General features: G+C 44.8%; 1 protein-coding gene across 1 annotated transcript in view; it reads left to right on the top strand.

The window, feature by feature from the left end:
• NDUFB5 (NADH:ubiquinone oxidoreductase subunit B5) overlaps window positions 1–15475 on the top strand; it is a 29558-nt gene extending 14083 nt beyond the window's left edge. The window contains exons 3-6 of the mRNA XM_038743555.1: window positions 6865–6931; window positions 10604–10665; window positions 11462–11568; window positions 15285–15475. Coding sequence (XP_038599483.1) covers window positions 6865–6931; window positions 10604–10665; window positions 11462–11568; window positions 15285–15405 — 357 coding nt within the window. The 3' untranslated portion in view covers window positions 15406–15475. The remainder of the gene's footprint in view (window positions 1–6864; window positions 6932–10603; window positions 10666–11461; window positions 11569–15284) is intronic.
• The last annotated feature ends 5169 nt before the right edge of the window (window positions 15476–20644 follow it).

Here is a 20644-nt window from a genome sequence, read left to right as displayed (position 1 = left end):
CCCACTGAGCCACGCTGCTTCTCCAGTACCCAGTCCTCCCCTTCCGCTGCAGAGAAGCAGCGTGGCTCAATGGAAAGAGCCCGGGCTTCGGAGTCAGGGGTCGTGGGTTCGAATCCCGGCTCCGCCACGTGTCAGCTGTGTGACCTTGGGCAAGTCACTTCACTTCTCTGAGCCCCAGTTCCCTCACCTGTCAGATGGGGATGAAGACTGTGAGCCCCCCGTGGGGCAACCTGATCACCTTGTATCCCCCCCAGCGCTTAGAACAGGGCTTTGCACATAGTAAGCGCTTAACAAATGCCATCATCATCATCATCATCATCATCTCCCCCACCCGCTCTGCCACCCAACTCCTCCCCACCTCCTGCCCCACCTCCCGGCCCCCATCAACTCCCTCGCATCCTGTCCCTCCCCACTCCTCGCACCATCCACACCCCCTCTTCCTGCCCCATTCCCATCCTCCTGTCCCAATCAATCAATCGTATTTATTGAGCGCTTACCATGTGCAGAGCACCACCCCTCATCCCCCGCTCCGGCCCCCGTCAACCCTCTCCCATCCAAATCCTCCCCACCCCTCGCCCTGTCCCCTCACACTCTCCCCCATCCACAGCTTCTGCCATGTGTAGCCTGTGGACCCCCCCCCCCCCGCTCCATCATTCATTCATTCAATCGTATTTATTGAGCGCTTACTGGGTGCAGAGCACTGTACTAAGCGCTTGGGAAGTACAAGTTGGCGACATATAGAGACGGTCCCTACCCAACAGCGGGCTCACAGTCTAGAAAGGGGAGACAGACAGCAAAGCAAAACATGTGGTCAGGTGTCAAGTCATCAGAATAAGTAGATGTAAAGCTAGGTGCACATCATTGACAAAATAAATAGAATAGTATTTATCATACTATATAATAAATGGAGTAGAAATAAATAATAGGATAGAATAATATAAATAATAGAATAGTATTTATTATACTATATAGTAAATGGAATAGAAATGATATAATAGAATAATATAAATAATAGAATAGTAGTAATAATAATAATAATAATAATAATAATGGTATTTGTTAAGCACTTACTATGTGCCAAGCACTGTTCTAAGCCCTGGGGGATACAAGGTGATCAGGTTGTCCCACGTGGGGCTCACAGTCTTAATCCCCATTTGACAGATTAGGTAATTGAGGCACAGAGAAATATGTACAAGTAGAATAAATAGAGTAATAAATCTGTACAAGCATATATACAGGTGCTGTGGGGAGGGGAAGGAGGTAGGGCGAGGGGGATGGGGAGGCGGAGAGGAAAAAGGGGGCTCAGTCTGGGAAGGCCTCCTGGAGGAGGTGAGCTCTCAGCAGGGCCTTGAAGGGAGGAAGAGAGCTAGCTTGGCGGATGGGCAGAGGGAGGGCATTCCAGGCCCGGGGGATGACGTGGGCCGGGGGTCGATGGCGGGACAGGCGAGAGCGAGGTACGGTGAGGAGATCAGCGGTGGAGGAGCGGAGGGTGCGGGCTGGGCTGGAGAAGGAGAGAAGGGAGGTGAAGTAGGAGGGGGCGAGGTGATGGAGAGCCTTGAAGCCCAGGGTGAGGAGTTTTTGCGTCATGGGGAAGCTCCCCTACCTCCTTGACCTGTCCGTGTCTCAGTCAGTCCTCCTCACCATCACTGAAACCTGGCTCTCCCCAGATGACATAGTCTCCCCTGCTGCTCTCTCCAGAAGGGGCCTCATTCATTCATTCAGTCGTGTTTATTGAGCGCTTACTGTGTGCAGAGCACTGTACTAAGTGATTGGGAAGTACCAGTTGGCAACATATAGAGACGGTCTAGAAGGGGGAGACAGACAACGAAACAAAACATATTAAAATAAAATAAATAGAATAAATATGTACAATTTAAATAAATGCATTCATTCAATCGTATTTATTGAACGCTTACTGTGTGCAGAGCACTGTGCTAAGCGCTTGGGACTCATCGTCTCCCACTCCTCCAAACTCACTGGAAAAGGAGGAGGTGTTGGCTTCCTTCTCGCATCCCAGTGGCACTTTCACACTTGGACTCAACATGTCCAAGACTGAACTCCTTGTCTTCCCTCCCAAACCCTGCCCTCTCTCTGACTTTCCCATCTCTGTTGACGGCACTACCATCCTTCCCGTCTCACAAGCCCGCAACCTTGGTGTCATCCTCGACTCCGCTCTCTCATTCACCCCTCACATCCAAGCCGTCACCAAAACCTGCCGGTCTCAGCTCCGCAACACTGCCAAGATCCGCCCTTTCCTCTCCATCCCAACCGCTACCCTGCTCGTTCAAGCTCTCATCCTATCCCATCTGGACTACTGCATCAGCCTTCTCTCTCTCCCATCCTCCTGTCTCTCCCCACTTCAGTCCATACTTCACGCTGCTGCCCGGATTGTCTTTGTCCAGAAACGCTCTGGGCATGTTACTCCCCTCCTCAAAAACCTCCAGTGGCTACCAATCAATCTGCGCATCAGGCAGAAACCCCTCCCCCTGGGCTTCAAGGCTGTCCATCCATCCCCTCGCCCCCTCCTACCTCACCTCCCTTCTCTCCTTCTCCAGCCCAGCCCGCACCCTCCACCCCTCTGCCACTAACCTCCTCGCCGTGCCTCGTTCTCGCCTGTCCCGCCATCGACCCCCGGCCCACGTCATCCCCCTGGCCCGGAATGCCCTCCCTCTGCCCCTCCGCCAAGCTAGCTCTCTTCCTCCCTTCAAGGCCCTCCTGAGAGCTCACCTCCTCCAGGAGGCCTTCCCACACTGAGCCCCCTCCTTCCTCTCCCCCTCCTCCCCTTCTCCATCCCCACCATCCTACCTCCTTCCCTTCCCGACAGCACCTGTATATATGTTTGTACATATTTCTTACTCTATTTTACTTGTACATATCTACTCCGTTTATTTTACTTTGTTAATATGTTTGGTTTTGTTCTCTGTCTCCCCCTTCTAGACTGTGAGCCCACTGTTGGGTAGGGACCGTCTCTATATGTTGCCAACTTGGACTTCCCAAGCGCTTAGTACAGTGCTCTGCACACAGTAAGCGCTCAATAAATACGATCGATTGATTGATTTCACACCATCCCACCCTCCCCCATCCCTTTCTTTCCCTTCCTTGGGGGCTCATATCATCCGCCTCGGCCACCCACTCCAGATTCTAGTAATCATCATCAATCGTATTTATTGAGCGCTTACTGGGTGCAGAGCACTGCACTAAGCGCTTGGGAAGTACAAGTTGGCAACACACAGAGACAGTCCCTACCCAACAGTGGGCTCACAGTCTAAAAGTAGTAATGGTCATCTGCTGCTGTCCTGGTCCCACTTACAACTTCTTTAACCATTTTGATCCCTTTCTCACGTTCCTTTTCTCTTTCTCCACGCCTATATTGATCCCTGGGGCCTTCAGTACCCACATAGATGTTTCTGATGACCCTTCTGCTGACCACCTCCTCAACTCCGCTGACCTCTTCTCCACCCCACCTCTCCCACCCACCAACCTGGACACACCCTCGACCTCATCGTCTCCAGCCACTGCATAATCTCTACCTTCGCCAACTCTGGAAATCCCTCTATCTGACCACAACCTCCTCCCCCCAAATCTATATTATTCCCTCGCGGTGACCTCTGATTTTTTGACCCCATCCAATTTTCTCAACTCATCGTGCCCCACCTAACTTCCACACTCAGAGCACCTTCCGTTGCTGACCAGATTGACACTGTCGACACCACCCTCTCTACTGAACGCAACTCACTTGCCCTCCATCCCTTTGTCATTCATTCAGTCGTATTTATTGAGCACTTAATCATCATCAATCGTATTTATTGAGCGCTTACTGCGTGCAGAGCACTGTACTAAGCGCTTGGGAAGTACAAATTGGCAACATAATGTGTGCAGAGCACTGTACTTAAGCACTTGGGAAGTCCAAGTCGGCAACATCTAGAGCCGGTCCCTACCCAACAGCGGGCTCACAGTCTAGAAGGGGGAGACCGACAACACAAAACGCGTGGATAGGACGAGAAATTGAACGAGCAAGGGAGCGGTTTGGATGGAGAGGAAAGGCTGGATCTTGGCAATGTTGTGGAGGTGAGACCGGCAGGTTTTGGCGACAGATTGGATATGTGGGGTGAACGAGAGAGAGGAGTCGAGGACGACACCAAGGTTGCGGGCTTGTCGATTCCATACCACTAACCCGCAGCCCTGGATCACCTCCACGATCCACCTCTTTCACTCCATGAGCCGCAGAGGGCCGCTGGCGGAAATCTGAATATCAGACCGACTTTGTCCACTTTACCTTTATCCTTGTGTTCTTTAACTCTGCCCTCTCATCTGCGTGAGAAAATTATTTCTCCATCCTTATTGATCCCCATGCCCATCACCCTCACCAGTTGTTCCAGGCATTTAACTCCCTCCTCATGCCCCCCGTCCCCCCTCGCCTCCCCCAATCCTTGCCCCCCGTGACTTGGCCACTGATTTTAAGACTGTGAGCCCCATGTGGGACAACCTGATCACTTTGTAACCTCCCCAGTGCTCAGAACAGTGCTTTGCACATAGTAAGCGCTTAATAAATGCCATTATTATTATTATGTAGCGGAGCCAGGATTCGAACCCACAACCCCCGACTCCAAAGCCTGTGCTCTTTCCATTGAGCCGCGCTGCTTCTCAAGGACAGTGGTTATCTTTTGCTTGTGGGTTTAAGCGGGGAGGGGGTTGGCATGGCCGCTTTATTCTATTTATTTTATTTTGTTAATATGTTTTGTTTTGTTGTCCGTCTCCCCCTTCTAGACTGTGAGCCCACTGTTGGGTAGGGGCTGTCTCTATATGTTGCCAGCTTGTACTTCCCAAGCGCTTAGTACAGTGCTCTGCACACAGTAAGCGCTCAGTAAATACGATTGATTGATTAAGAAAATTGACACTATCAGGCTCGATCTCCCTAAACTCTCCCCTGCCCCTCCTCAGTCCCTCCCACCATCTTGCCCCCTCTTCAACTCTCCCATCTTTCCCATCTCTAGAGGTGATCAGAAGCAGCATGGCTCAGTGGAAAGAGCAGGGGCTTTGGAGTCAGAGGTCATGGGTTCGAATCCCTGCTCCGCCACATGTCTGCTGTGTGACCTTGGGCAAGTCACTTAACTTCTCTGAGCCTCAGTTACCTCATCTGTAAAATGGGGGTTAAGACTGAGCCCCACGTGGGACAACCTGATCACCTTTCCTTCTAGACTGTGACCTCGCTGTTGGGTAGGGACTGTCTCTATATGTTGCCAACTTGTACTTCCCAAGCGCTTAGTACAGTGCTCTGCACACAGTAAGCGCTCAATAAATACGATCGAATGAATGAATATCCTGCCTCCTCAAAATCCATGGTCAGATCCGTTGGCAATCCCAAATAAACAGCGGTACCCCAAAGTCACAATAAATGGTTTCTGGTTGAGCTGGTGATTCTTGAACCTCCGAGAGGTGTTTAAATTATGTACGTTCAGTTATCCTGTAATGATAATTATGGTATTTGTTAAGTGCTTACTATGTTCCAAGCACTGTCCTAAGCGCTGGGACAGATACAAGGTGATCAGGTGGTCCCACGTGGGACTCGCAGTCTTAATCCCCATTTTACGGATGAGGTCACTGAGGCACAGAGAAGTTGTGACTTGCCCAGGGTCACACAGCAGACAAGGGGCGGAGCCGGGACTCGAACCCAAGTCCTCTGACTCCCAAGCCGATGCTTTTGTCATTAGGCCATGCTGCTTCTCGTTAACCCCCGTGTAATGCGGGGGGTTACATTTTTGATAGGCCTCACTTAAGGAAGGTGATGAAAAAATCATAACTTGCAGATGTCCACCATTTCTTCATTCATTCATTCATTCATTCAATCAATCGTATTTACTGAGCGCTTACTGTGTGCAGAGCACTGTACTAAGCGCTTGGGAAGTATTTCTTCCAACCTTGCAAATGTTTTCATCATCAGTGGTATTCACTAAGCACTTACTGTGTGCAGAGCACTGAACTTAAGTGCTCGGGAGAGCATCTACACAGTGTCGGAAGAGAACGGTTTTATGGAAGTAAAAATTGGTTGTCTTTTAACAGAAATTCTATATTTTGTTGACTGGGATTTCAGTTGCAATCGTCGTAACTGGTGACTGTGTTCATTGGTAAGATTTGGTAGGCAGGTTCCTTGCCCACAACAAGCTTAGAATTTAGAAGGGGAGACTGGCAATAATGTATAAATAATTTGTAATACATAATTTGTAGATAGGCGAGTCATGTTGCGGTTAGAATTAGCCTAGAATTTAGAAGGGGAGACTGGCAATAATGCATAAATAATTTGTAATACATAATTTGTAGATAGGCGAGTAATGTTGCAGTTAGAATTAGCTTAGAATTTAGAAGGGGAGACTGGAAATAATTTATAAATAATTTGTAATACATAATTTGTAGATAGGCGAGTAATGTTGCGGTTAGAATTAGCTTAGAATTTAGAAGGGGAGACTGGCAATAATGCATAAATAATTTGTAATACGTAATTTGTAGATAGACGAGTAATGTTGCGGTTAGAATTAGCTTAGAATTTAGAAGGGGAGACTGGCAATAATGTATAAATAATTTGTAATACGCAATTTGTAGATAGGCGAGTAATGTTGCGGTTAGAATTAGCTTAGAATTTAGAAGGGGAGACTGGCAATAATGCATAAATAATTTGTAATACGTAATTTGTAGATAGACGAGCAATGTTGCGGTCGACCTAATTTCTTAGGCGTGTTTTATCCAAAACCTATAGTAAAAATATGATTTATGGAAGAACTGGTTGTATCGTTCCAGAGGTGTGTTAGGTGTTATATTGTCTGTGGAGAACGGTTTTATATAAGTAAAAAATTGGTTGTCTTTTAACAGAAATTCTATATTTTGTTGACTGGGATTCCCGTTGCGGTCATCATAACTCTGGTGAATGTGTTCATTGGTAAGATTTTTTACATTCCCGTAAACATTTGTCTAGTGAGAAGGATATGTGTGTACATATTTATTACTCTATTTATTTTACTTGTTCATATCTATTCTATTTATTTTATTTTGTTAGTATGTTTGGTTTTGGTCTCTGTCTCCCCCTTTTAGACTGTGAGCCCACTGTTGGGTAGGGACCGTCTCTAAATGTTGCCAACTGGTACTTCCCAAGCGCTTAGTACAGTGCTCTGCACACAGTAAGCGCTCAATAAATACGATTGATTGATTGATTGATGGATGGGGATCGGTGACATAAACACAAAGCTGGACACAAGGTTCACAGGGCACATTCATTCATTCAGTCGTATTTACTGAGCGCTTACTGTGTGCAGAGCACTGTACTAAGCGCTTCGGAAGTACAAGTTGGCAACATATAGAGACGGTCCCTACCCAACAGCGGGCTCACAGTCAGAACACCTTAGTGGTTTCTCCTCTATGGACCCTTTTTCTGAAATACTCTGATGGTTGTTTCTCTTCTAAGAAAGTCCCAGGCTCTTTCTGGGGGAAGCAGAATCTCATTTTAGTTTTGTCGCTCTAATGGCCTAAGAGTTTGAGTTGCCAGGCCATGGTTTCTGAGGGTGAGTGGCAGAGGCAAGGATAATAATAATAATAATAATAATGATAATAATGGTATTTGTATATGTGTATATATGTTTGTACATATTTATTACTCTATTTATTTATTTATTTTATTTGTACATATCTATTCTATTTATTTTATTTTGTTAGTATGTTTGGTTTTGTTCCCTGTCTCCCCCTTTTAGACTGTGAGCCCACTGTTGGGTAGGGACTGTCTCTATATGTTGCCAACTTGGACTTCCCAAACGCTTAGTACAGTGCTCTGCACATAGTAAGTGCTCAATAAATACGATTGATGATGATTACTCTATTTATTTATTTTATTTGTACATATCTATTCTATTTATTTTATTTTGTTAGTATGTTTGGTCTCTGTCTCCCCCTTTTAGACTGTGAGCCCACTGTTGGGTAGGGACTGTTTCTATATGTTGCCAATTTGTACTTCCCAAGCGCTTAGTCCAGTGCTCTGCACATAGTAAGCGCTCAATAAATACGATTGATGATGATGATTTGTTAAGCGCTTACTGTGTGCCAGGCACTGTGCTAAGCCCGGGGATGGATACAAACAAATCAAGTTGGACACAATCCCTGTCCCACGTGGGGCTCACACTCTCACCCGTTTACCTCCCACCTCACCACCAATCCTTGTGTCTACCATTAACACGCAGTCCCTGGCAGTAAACAACTCTCGGAGTCTAGAATCTCTCCATTTCCTTATTTATAAAATTTAGTTAATAAACACTAGGGTTGTAGAGGAAAAAGGAATGCATTGTTCACTGGAAAGTTGTAGGGGATTACATAACATTTGTAGCTGTGCATTATAGTTGCAACGTGAGGTGCACATTACGTTACTCTTAAGGGCCTTGAAGGTGAAACTTCAGAAATTCCTTCTGGGCTAGTTATAATAATAATAATTAATGCAGTTGTTAAGCGCTTACTATGTGCAAAGCACTGGTACCTATCTATTCTATATTTATTTTATTTTGTTAATATGTTTGGTTTTGTTCTCTGTCTCCCCCTTCTAGACTGTGAGCCCACTGTTGGGTAGGGACGGTGTCTATATGTTGCCAACTTGTACTTCCCAAGCGCTTAGTACGGTGCTCTGCACACAGTAAGCGCTCAATAAATACGATTGATTGATTCTAAGCGCTAGGGAGGATACAGGGTGGTCAGGTTGTCCCACGTGGGGCTCGCAGTCTTCATCCCCATTTTACAGATGAGGTAACTGAGGCACAGAGCAGTGAAGTGACTTGCCCAAGGTCACACAGCTGACAATTGGCGGAGCTGGGATTTGAACCCATGACCTCTGACGCCCAAGGCCATGCTGTTTCCCTTGAGCCGTGCTGATACTCCTGTTTACAGCAGTATTGAATCACAAGTTCTGATGATAAACCTTCCCAGTTTTCTTTTATTAAGTCATATCCTGGAGCTGAAATCGGTGATATTCTGAAAATACTGACAGCTGTCTATTACAATTACAGATTTTCATGGGAAATCCCTGTTGAAGGACTTAATTCCCCTTGACTCTCAAAGGGTTCACCATTATAGGACTTGCAGTTTCCAAAAATATATGAAGATTAACCGTGAAATACATTTAAAAAATAATTGCTGGAAGTTGCTTCAACTCTGGGCCGTGGACATGATTTTCATAGGAAAGCGAGAAAAGCGTGCCTTTGCTGAGAAGTTATACATCTAGTTCTCCTATAGAGAAGCAGCGTGGCTCAGTGGGAAGAGCCCGGGCTTTGGAGTCAGAGGTCAGGGGTTCAAATCCCAGCTTTGCCAATTGTCAGCTGTGCGACTTTGGGCAAGTCACTTAACTTCTCTGTGCCTCCGTTACCTCATCTGCAAAATGGGGATTAAGACTGTGAGCCTCCCGTGGGACAACCTGATCACCTTGTAACCTCCCCAGCGCTTAGAACAGTGCTTTGCACATAGTAAGCGCTTAATAAATGTCATTATTATTATTATAACACGGGGGTTGCATTCTTGTGAAACGCCGCATTAAGGAGTGCAGTTGAGGAAAACTCAAGACCGTAGTACTCGTCCCCTTTCCAACTGGGGGTGCGGGATTGCAAGCAGTTTCTTAGGTATTGCAGCGTGCCAGGTTCAAACATTCACACACTGAAAGAAAAACAAGTTGTAAAACTTAGTGTATCTCGTGTAATTAAGATTTCACCAGGAGCCAGATTTTCCAGGTGCCCAGAATGACTCCTGTGGGAGTCAGCGCTGTGGGAGAGGAGCTAACAATTTCAAACTACCCAGGGAAACAGGAACGTTGCATGATTTACCACATTTCATTGCAAACTCCTCTAGGCCATGAACCATTAATATTCATTAATCAGCCAATCAATATTCATTGATCAGTCAGTGGTATTCTTTGAGCACTGAACTGTGCAGAGCACTTGGGCTAAGCTTTGGCGAGTACAGTACAATAAAGTTGGTAGGCCTCATCCCCGCTGACTTGTTATATTTTCCAAGACTTTGCTTTGCCCACAGCATGGACTCATTAAATGTTTTTTAATGTTAACAATTGCATTTATATTATCATCTGAAAAGTCCTTCTCACAAAGGACCTAATGTACTCTCAGGTAGGACCTTGAGATCCTGAGAGAATTGGATTTATTATTTTTGTCTTTGATTCTCACAAAATACCACCTCCATGCCCCCATCTTACCTCCCTCCCTTCCCCACAGCACCTGTATATATGTATATATGTTTGTACATATTTTTTTACTCTATTTATTTGTTTATTTAATTTATTTGTACATATCTATTCTATTTATTTTATTTTGTCAGTATGGTTTTGTTCTCTGTCTCCCCCATTTAGACTGTGAGCCCACTGTTGGGTAGGAACTGTCTCTATATGTTGCCAATTTGTACTTCCCAAGTGCTTAGTACAGTGCTCTGCACATAGTAAGCGCTCAATAAATACGATTGATGATGATGATGATACCACATGTACTCTCAGGTAGGACCTTGAGATCCTGAGAGAATTGGATTTATTATTTGCCTTTGTTGATGACAATCGGACATCTCCGTTTTCTGTTAACAGGTGAGGCCGAATTGGCCGAAATTCCTGAAGGCTATGTCCCAGAGCACTGGGAATATTTCAAGGTTGGTCTAGAAACTGCGCCAGTGGAAATTGGTATATTGGGGTTGTTCCAATTAACAGCTGTCCTACGGACAGCCAAGCAGTGAAGGGAAACATTTTCAAATATGAGAGATGGAAAAACCCATTTATAAAATACCCTAGGACAGTGGGGCAGTTGTCATTTCATCCCTTTATTCTGGTAGAAAAAAGTTTACATACATTTTTCAGAGCATTTTGTTTCAACATCCAAATGTAAGAATAGTTGAGTTAAAACTATGCACTCTAATAGCCGCTTTCAGGCTAAATTATATTTTACTGAAATCTCTGCACCTTAAGCCAAGTGGTCGGGTGCCATCTCTTGGTATTAAAAAGTGCTTGTCTTAATGAAATGGCAGGGTCTTTACTATATTTAATGATCTTATTACTATTGAAGTGCTTTGTGAAAAAATCAGAAGTATAGTTTTAGTATTTTCCTTTACATACATGGGTAGTTAAAAAAGATTAAATTGCTTCTGGTCTAAGCAGGAGCAGTAATTGCTACTGGTCTTTTCTGGTCTGAGGTGGTTATTGCTGGGAAAAGGGATTCAATATTGGTTTATTCGTGCTGTTTTTTGGATTATTTTATCTAGGGTCCTTTATATTTATATTTACTTATATTTATATAAATATATTTATATTATCTAGGGTCCTTTATTTATAAAATATAAATATATTTGTATTTATTTAGGGTCCTTTTATCTATATCTTTATAGTGGGAAGTGAGCTCAACAAGAAAGTTGGAATACAGAAATTTGACTCAGATCTTGCCCTCTGTTACAGCACCCCATAACCAGATGGATCACTCGTAATTTCCTGGAGAGTCCGGAAAGGAACTACGAAAGGACACTTAATATCCTGCAAATAGAATCTGAAAAGGCTGAACTGAGGTAAACATTTTCAAATTAACCTTCGGGTTCAAAAATGAGCTACTGGAATTTCACCTATTTAGAAGTGCTTGGGCTCGGTGGGTACCCCAGGCTTGGGAACTTGGGCTCAACAGCCTAGGGCCAGGTTTTGGGCTATATATACGTACACACAGCCACACGTACTATGTGTTGCCGATTTGTATTTCCCAGGCGCTTAGTACAGTGCTCTGCACCCAGTAAGCGCTCAGTAAATACGATTGAATGAATCCACACGTATGCAGACAGGTTGAAAGAGAAAAATGTTGTAAACCTGGTGTTATGTATGCCTTGAGGAGAATGAATGGGTTTTTTGTGTTTTAAGATGCGTGTAGATGCTCTGCCCATCAGCCAAGCTCGCTCTCTTCCTCCCTTCAAGGCCCTGCTGAGAGCTCACCTCCTCCAGGAGGCCTTCCCAGACTGAGCCCCTTCCTTCCTCTCCCCCTCGTCCCCCTCTCCATCCCCCCCATCTTACCTCCTTCCCTTCCCCACAGCACCTGTATATACGTATATATGTTTGTACGTATTTATTACTCTATTTATTTATTTATTTTATTTGTACATATCTATTCCATTTATTTTATTTTGTTAGTATGTTTGGTTTTGTTCTCTGTCTCCCCCTTTTAGACTGTGAGCCCACTGTTGGGTAGGGACCGTCTCTATATGTTGCCAATTTGTACTTCCCAAGCGCATAGTACAGTGCTCTGCACATAGTAAGCGCTCAATAAATACGATTGATGATGATGATGATGATTAATTTGCATCCTAATAAAGCAGCGTGACTAGTGGAACAGTCCTGGGCCGGGGAAGACTTGTGTTCTAATCCTGCCTCTACCACTCGCCTGTTGTGTGACCGTGGGTCAGTCACTTCTGGGTCCGCTTCCTCACCTTTAAATGGAGATTTAAATACCAGTTCCCCTTCCCACTTAGGCTGTGGATCCTAAGTTGAACAAAGCTTAGGTCTGACCTGATCATCTTGCCAACTTGTTGCCAACTTGTACTTCCCAAGCGCTTAGTACAGTGCTCTGCACACAGTAAGCGCTCAATAAATACGATTGATTGATTTTGCTATCTCCCTCACTGCTTAGTACAGTGCTTGGCATGTGGGAAGTGCTTAACAGATGCCGTCATTAGTATTATTAAGTTTGAGTTGGAATGAAAACTTTACGGGCGAATGAACAAGTAGACAGTTCAGCTGTGCTTTTAAAGATGGAAAATGCCAGTATTATTATTATTAGTACTACTATTAAGTGACCAAGCTTGGCAGAGGCAGGTTTTAGACTGTGAGCCCAGTGTTGGGTAGGGACCGTCTCTATATGTTGCCAGTTTGTACTTCCCAAGCGCTTAGTACAGTGCTCTGCACATAGTAAGCGCTCAATAAATACGATTGATGGTTAAAACAGGGAAATTGCTTTAGGAGTGGGCAGTGACCTATGTGAAAGGGTGAAGTGAGAAAGGAAGGTGAGTTTTTATAGGACAAGGGACTTATTAAAGGCACGGGCAGTGGAGTACTTCCCAAGCGCTTAGTACAGTGCTCTGCACATAGTAAGCGCTCAATAAATACGATTGATGGTTAACAGGGAAATTGCTTTAGGAGTGGGCAGTGACCTATGTGAAAGGGTGAAGTGAGAAAGGAAGGTGAGTTTTTATAGGAGAAGGGACTAATTAAAGGCACGGGCAGTGGAGTACTTCCCAAGCGCTTAGTACAGTGCTCAGCACACAGTAAGCGCTCAATAAATACGATTGAATGAATGAATGAATGAATGGAGTAGAATGGGGACAGATTGTAAGCGGGGACCAAGGGATTGATGCTGATCCAGAAGGAGCAGGGTTATAAGGAAAGGAGAGTGTTGTGATTGAAGGGCACTGGAGGGCAACAATTTGAGCAGCTCCATTTAAGATTGTAATAATAATGGCATTTATTTAGCGCTTACTATGTGCAAAGCACTGTTCTAAGTGCCGGGGAGGTTACAAGGTGATCAGGTTGTCCCACGGGGCGGGGGCTCACAGTCCTAATCCCCGTTTTCCAGATGAGGAAACTGAGGCCTAGAGAAGTTAAGTGACTTTCCCAAAGTCACACAGCTGACAGTTGGCGGAGACGGGATTTGAACCTATGACCACTGACTCCAAAGCCCGGGCTTTTTTTATTTTTTTTTAATGGCCTTTATTAAGCGCTTACTATGTGCAGAGCACTGTTCTAAGCGCTGGGGGATTTACAAGGTGATCAGGTTGTCCCACGTGGGGCTCGCAGTCTTCATCCCCATTTTCCAGATGAGGGAACTGAGGTCCAGAGAAGTGAAGTAACCTGCCCAAAGTCACACAGCTGACAATTGGCGGAGATGGGATTTGAACCCATGACCTCCGACTCCAAAGCCCGGGCTCTTTCCACTGAGCCACGCTGCTTCTGGATTGTACATCGTCCCATCGATTGTAGGGGCGGTCTGAGCGCTCAGGAGGTTTCGGTGAGGCAGGTGAGAAAAGGATCAGGGCCAGGATAAAGACGGAGAGAGCGAGACAGCATAGAAGGGATGAGATTACTCTCTGTTGACTATAGGAAGCAATATATAGGAGTCATCATCATCATCAATCGTATTTATTGAGCGCTTACTATGTGCAGAGCACTGTACTAAGCGCTTGGGAAGTACAAATTGGCAACATCTAGAGACAGTCCCTACCCAACAGTGGGCTCACAGTCTAAAAGGGGGAGACAGAGAACAAAACCAAACATACTAACAAAATAAAATAAATAGGATAGATATGTACAAATAAAATAAATAAATACAGTAATAAATATGTACAAACATATATACATATATACAGGTGCCATGTGTCACTTAGATTTCTCGGAGATGTAGATTTTTTTTTTTTACACTCAAGTTTTCTTTATCTTCCCTCCTTATTTCCCCAAAGAGAAGGGGAAAGAGAAGAAGCAGTATAAGAATAATAATAATAATAATAATAATGGCATTTATTAAGTGCTTACTATGTGCAAAGCACTGTTCTAAGCGCTGGGGAGGTTACAAGGTGATCAAGTATCCCACGTGGGGCTCACAGTCTTCATCCCCATTTTACAGATGAGGTAACTGAGGCCCAGTGAAGTGACTTGCCCAAAGTCACACAGCTGACAGTTGGTGGAGCCGGGATGGCATAGTGGGCTGAGCACAGGTCCGGGAGTAAGAGGACCTGGGTTATAATCCCGGCTCTGCCACTTGTCTTTGGTGTAACTTTGGGCAAGCCGTTTAATTCCTCTGGGCCTCAGTTACCTCATCTGTAAAATGGGGATCGAGACCGTAGGGCAGGGACTGTGCCCAACCCGATTGACTCGGATCTACTCCAGCGCGTAGTACAGTGCCGGGCGTACAGTAAGCGTGTAACGGGCACCATAAAAAGAAAGATATGTTGCCAACTTGTACTTCCCAAGCGCTTAGTCCAGTGCTCTGCACACAGTAAGCGCTCAATAAATACGATTGAATGAATGAATGAAAGACCGTGAGCCCACTGTTGGGTAGGGGCCGTCTCTATATGTTGCCAACTTGTACTTCCCAAGCGCTTAGTACAGTGCTCTGCACGCAGTAAGCGCTCAATAAATATGATTGATTGATTTTATGTTTAGGTAGAAATTCTTCTGGTAGTAGTTAAAATTTGTGATTGGGAAACCTCGCATTGGTCAAACTGTGACATGTATGTCTCCTTGATTATAGGTTAAAGCACCTGGAAGTACGCAGACTGATGCGACAAAGAGGAGATGGACCCTGGTATCATTATCCGACCATCGATAAGGAGCTTATTGATTACTCTCCAAAATCAGCACCCGACAACTAACCTGTTAGTTCTTTATCATTCAAATCTATCACCTCGAATGACAAAATAAATTAACTCTGTGATAGACTTAGTGTTGCTCTCCCGGTGTCCTTATTCACGATATTTAAGTCCTTATTGGGTGTGCAGCAATACAGTGAGCAGAGGTGAAGATAAAGGGATTTTAATTCATTCTGTTTTGGCATCACAAAGGGCTGAGTCGTTTGTGATTGATATTTTTCAGGGCAGGCTGTGGTGAAAGACGATTGCTCTTGGTTGGATTTTTTAAGCTTCAGAATGTGAACATGGGAGCTAAGAAAGTTTGTGAGCCAGTGAAATAGAAAAAACTCGAAATTATTTTTTTGATACCATGCTGGTGGTCAGGTGCAATGATACAATAGGGAGTCTTGTCCTTGGCCTGTTCTCTATTATAAACTCCTCTCTTCCCAAAGTTGGTGACGTAGAGACAGTTAATTTGTCTTTGTTTCACTTGAAAACCTTAGGAAGAAATCGGTGGCCGCATTAAGCATCTTTTAAGTCAAAGCATGTTCGTATTAAATGTGGTCATCTATGTAAGACGGGATATATCACCGTTAAGGAGATTTGGGTACACTTACTTGCCTGGCCTTACTTACACTTACTGCCAAATTGTACTTCCGAAGCACTTAGTACAGTGCTCTGCACACAGTAAGCCCTCAATAAATACGATTGATGATGAGGATGGCACTTAACATATGACAGGAAGAATGTCTATAGAGATAACAGACCAGTGGGCTGCCAGGGAAATTGCCATTGAAATGGCCAGGTCGCAAAACTGGCCTCACATCTACAGTGATGACCAAAATGGACTGATAATAATAATAATTTTAGTATTTGTTAAGCACTTACTATGTGCCAAGCACTGGTCTAAGCGCTGGGGAGGATACAAGGTGATCAGGTTGTCCCGCGTGGGGCTCACAGTCTTCATTATCAATCAATCAGTCAATCGTATTTATTGAGCGCTGACTGTGTGCAGAGCACTGTACTAAGCGCTTGGGAAGTCCAAGTTGGCAACATACAGAGACAGTCCCTACACAACAGTGGGTTCACAGTCTAGAAGGGGAAGACAGACAACAAAACCAAACATACTAACAAAATAAAATAAATAGAATAGATATGTACAAGTAAAATAAATAGAGTAATAAATATGTACAGACATAATCAATCGTATTTATTGAGCGCTTACTGTGTGCAGAGCACTGTACTAAGTGCTTGGGAAGTACAGGTTGGCAACATATAGAGACAGTCCCTGCCCAACAGTGGGCTCACAGTCTAAAAGGGGGAGACAGACAACAAAACCAAACATACTAACAAAATAAAATAAATAGAATAGATATGTACAGGTAAAATAAAGAGTAATAAATATGTACAAACATATATACATATATACAGGTGCTGTGGGGAAGGGAAGGAGGTAAGATGGGGGGAATGTGGTCATCTATGTAAGACGGGATATATCACCGTTAACGAGATTTGGGTACACTTACTTGCCTGGCACATAACATCTGACAGGAAGAATGTCTATAAAGATAACAGACCAGTGGGTTGCCAGGGAAATTGCTATTGAAATGGCCAGGTCGCAAAACTGGCCTCACATCTATAGTGATGACCAAAATGGACCGATAATAATAATAATTTTAGTATGTGTTAAGCACTTACTACGCGCCAAGCACTGTTCTAAGTGCTAGGGAGGATACAAGGTGATCAGGTTGTCCCACATGTGGCTCACAGTCTTCTTTATCAATCAATCAGTCAATCGTATTTATTGAGCACTTACTGTGTGCAGAGCACTGTACTAAGCGCTTGGGAAGTACAAGTTGGCAACATATAGAGACATCATCATCATCAATCGTATTTATTGAGCTCTTACTGTGTGCAGAGCACTGGACTAAGCGCTTGGGAAGTACAAGTTGGCAACATATAGAGACGGCCCCTACCCAACAGTGGGCTCACAGTCTAGAAGGGGGAGACAGAGAACAAAGCCAAACATATTAACAAAATAAAATAAATAGAATAGACATAAGCAGCGTGGCTCAGTGGAAAGAGCGTGGGCTTTGGAGTCAGATCCCGGCTCTGCCAATTGTCAGCTGTGTGACTTTGGGCAAGTCACTTCTCTGTGCCTCAGTTACCTCATCTGTAAATACGGACATACGAACCAGAGTACCACCTATTGCAGCTGCATCCACTCCCTTAGAGAACTCAGTCGTCCCACTGGTTTCCATTCAATTCAGAGAAGCGGCGTGGCTCAGTGGAAAGAGCCCGGGCTTTGGAGTCAGAGGTCATGGGTTCGAATCCCGACTCTGCCACGTGTCTGCTGTGTGACCTTGGGCAAGTCACTTCACTTCTCTGAGCCTCAGTTACCTCATCTGTAAAATGGGGATTAAGACTGGGAACCCCACGTGGGACAACCTGATCACTTTGTATCCCCCCCCAGCGCTTAGTGCTTTGCACATAGTAAGCACTTAACAAATGCCAACATTATTATTATTATTAATTCCCATCCATCTTTTAGACTGTGAGCCCACTGTTGGGTAGGGACTGTCTCTATATGTTGCCAACTTGTACTTCCCAAGCGCTTAATACAGTGCTCTGTACACAGTAAGCGCTCAATAAATACGATTGATTGATTGATTGATCGATCCAGCTCTATGCCTACGATTCCCAAATCTACCCCTCCAGTCCTGACTTCTGTCTCCTACTGCAGTCTCACATTTCCTCCTGCCTTCAGGATCTCTCTACTTGGATGTGCCACCAACACCTCAAACTGAACATCTTCATGTTCAAAAATCTCAAAAATCCTCAAAAATCTCCAGTGGCTACCAATCAATCTGCGCATCAGGCAGAAACTCCTCACCCTGGGCTTCCAGGCTGTCCATCCCCTCGCCCCCTCCTACCTCACCTCCCTTCTCTCCTTCGCCAGCCCAGCCCGCACCCTCCGCTCCTCCACCGCTGATCTCCTCACCGTACCTCGCTCTCGCCTGTCCCGCCCTCGACCCCCGGCCCACGTCCTCCCCCGGGCCTGGAATGGCCTCCCTCTGCCCATCCGCCAAGCTAGCTCTCTTCCTCCCTTCAAGGCCCTGCTGAGAGCTCACCTCCTCCAGGAGGCCTTCCCAGACTGAGCCCCTTCCTTCCTCTTTCCCTCGTCCCCCTCTCCATCCACCCCATCTTACCTCCTTCCCTTCCCCACAGCACCTGTATATATATATATATGTTTGTACGTATTTATTACTCTTTATTTATTTATTTTACTTGTACATATCTATTCTATTTATTTTATTTTGTTAGTATGTTTGGTTTTGTTCTCTGTCTCCCCCTTTTAGACTGTGAGCCCACTGTTGGGTAGGGACTGTCTCTATATGTTGCCAATTTGTACTTCCCAAGCGCTTAGTACTGTGCTCTGCACATAGTAAGCACTCAATAAATACGATTGATGATGATGATGATGATGATCTCTATGCCTACGATTGCCAAATCTACCCCTCCAATCCTGACTTCTGTCTCCTACTGCAGTCTCCCATTTCCTCCTGCCTTCAGGATCTCTCTGCTTGGATGTGCCACCAACACCTCAAACTGAACATCTTTATCTCCTGAACTAAATTTTGTTTCTTTCCCTCCCCCCGATTGTCTCATCGCTACCCACCTCTCACAAGCCTGTAATTTTGGCATTATCCTTGATTCATCTCTCATTCCACCCGATCTTCTCGGATCAGTCAGCCGATCGTATTGAGCACTTAAATATTACTCTATTTATTTATTTATTTATTTATTTTGCTTGTACATTTCTATCCTATTTATTTTATTTTGTTGGTATGTTTGGTTTTGTTCTCTGTCTCCCCCTTTTAGACTGTGAGCCCACTGTTGGGTAGGGACTGTCTCTATGTGTTGCCAATTTGTACTTCCCAAGCGCTTAGTACAGTGCTCTGCACATAGTAAGCGCTCAATAAATACGATTGATTGATTGATTGATTAACTATGTGCAGAGCACTGTACTAAGCTCTTGGGAGAACACAATACAACAGAATTAGCAGACGGGTTCCCTGCCCACAAGTTGACAGTCTAAAGGGGGAGAATAAGTAATTTCTACATAACTAAAATCCACCCTTTCCTCTCCACCCGAACTGCTACTCTGCTGATCTAGGCACTTGCCACGCTTCTCCTTTACTGGTTCATCTTTTTATTTTTTAATGGTATTGGTTAAACGCTTACTATGTGCCAGGCACTGTACTAAGTGCTGGGGTACATACACAGTCCCTGTGTCCCACATAGGACGCATGGTCTTAAGAGAAGTAAGGAGCAGCGTGGCTCAGTGGAAAGAACATGGGTTCTAATCCCGGCTCCGCCGCGTGTCTGCTGTGTAACCTTGGGCAAGTCACTTCACTTCTCTGAGCCTCAGTTCCCTCATCTGCAAAATGGGGATTAAGACTGTGAGCCCCACGTGGGACAACCTGATCCCCTTGTATCCCCTCCAGCGCTTAGAACAGTGCTTCGCACATAGTTAAGTGCTCAACAAATGCCGTTATTATTATTATTATTGTTAGAAGTAGTGACTTGCCCGAGGTCACACAGCAGACACGTGGCAGAGCCGGGATTAGAACCCAAGTCCTTCTGATTTCTAGGCCTTGCTGACCCTCTTGTCTCCTGTCTCTCCATTCTTTGCTGCCGGGTTCATTTTTCTAAAAACAAGTGCAGTCCACGTCTCCCCACTCCTCAAAAACTTCCAGTGGTTGCCATTCCACCACTGCATCAAACAAAGCTTCTGACCCTGAGTTTTAAAGCAGTCAATTAACTCACCCCATCCTACTTTACCGTGCTGATTTCGTACTCTAACTCAGTCTTCTCACTCGGCTCCTCTAATGCCAACCTACCTACTTTACCTACCTACTCTACCTAATCTTGTCCCTTTTTAAAAAAAATGTAATTTAAATACTATATGCCCAGAACTGCACTGAGTGCTGCAATTCATATTAATGTGTCTTCCACTCTAGACTGTATACTCTTTGTGGGTAGGGAGTGTGTCTGTTATATGTTGTATTCTCCCAAGTGTTTAGTACAGTGCTCTGCACGCAGTTTGCACTTAAGAAGTACAATTGAGTAGATACAAGCTTATCAGTTTGGGCATAGACCAATTCCACACTGTCTTAATCCTCTTTTTCTTTCTTTCTTTCTTTCTTTCTTTCTTTCTTTCTTTCTTTCTTTCTTTCTGTCTGTTTCCTTCCTTCCTTCC

Source organism: Tachyglossus aculeatus, chromosome 1, assembly GCF_015852505.1.
Source record: "Tachyglossus aculeatus isolate mTacAcu1 chromosome 1, mTacAcu1.pri, whole genome shotgun sequence".
Classification (NCBI taxonomy): domain Eukaryota; kingdom Metazoa; phylum Chordata; class Mammalia; order Monotremata; family Tachyglossidae; genus Tachyglossus; species Tachyglossus aculeatus.
Note: the sequence above shows the minus strand (reverse complement) of the source record. Positions and strands in the feature narration are given on the sequence as shown.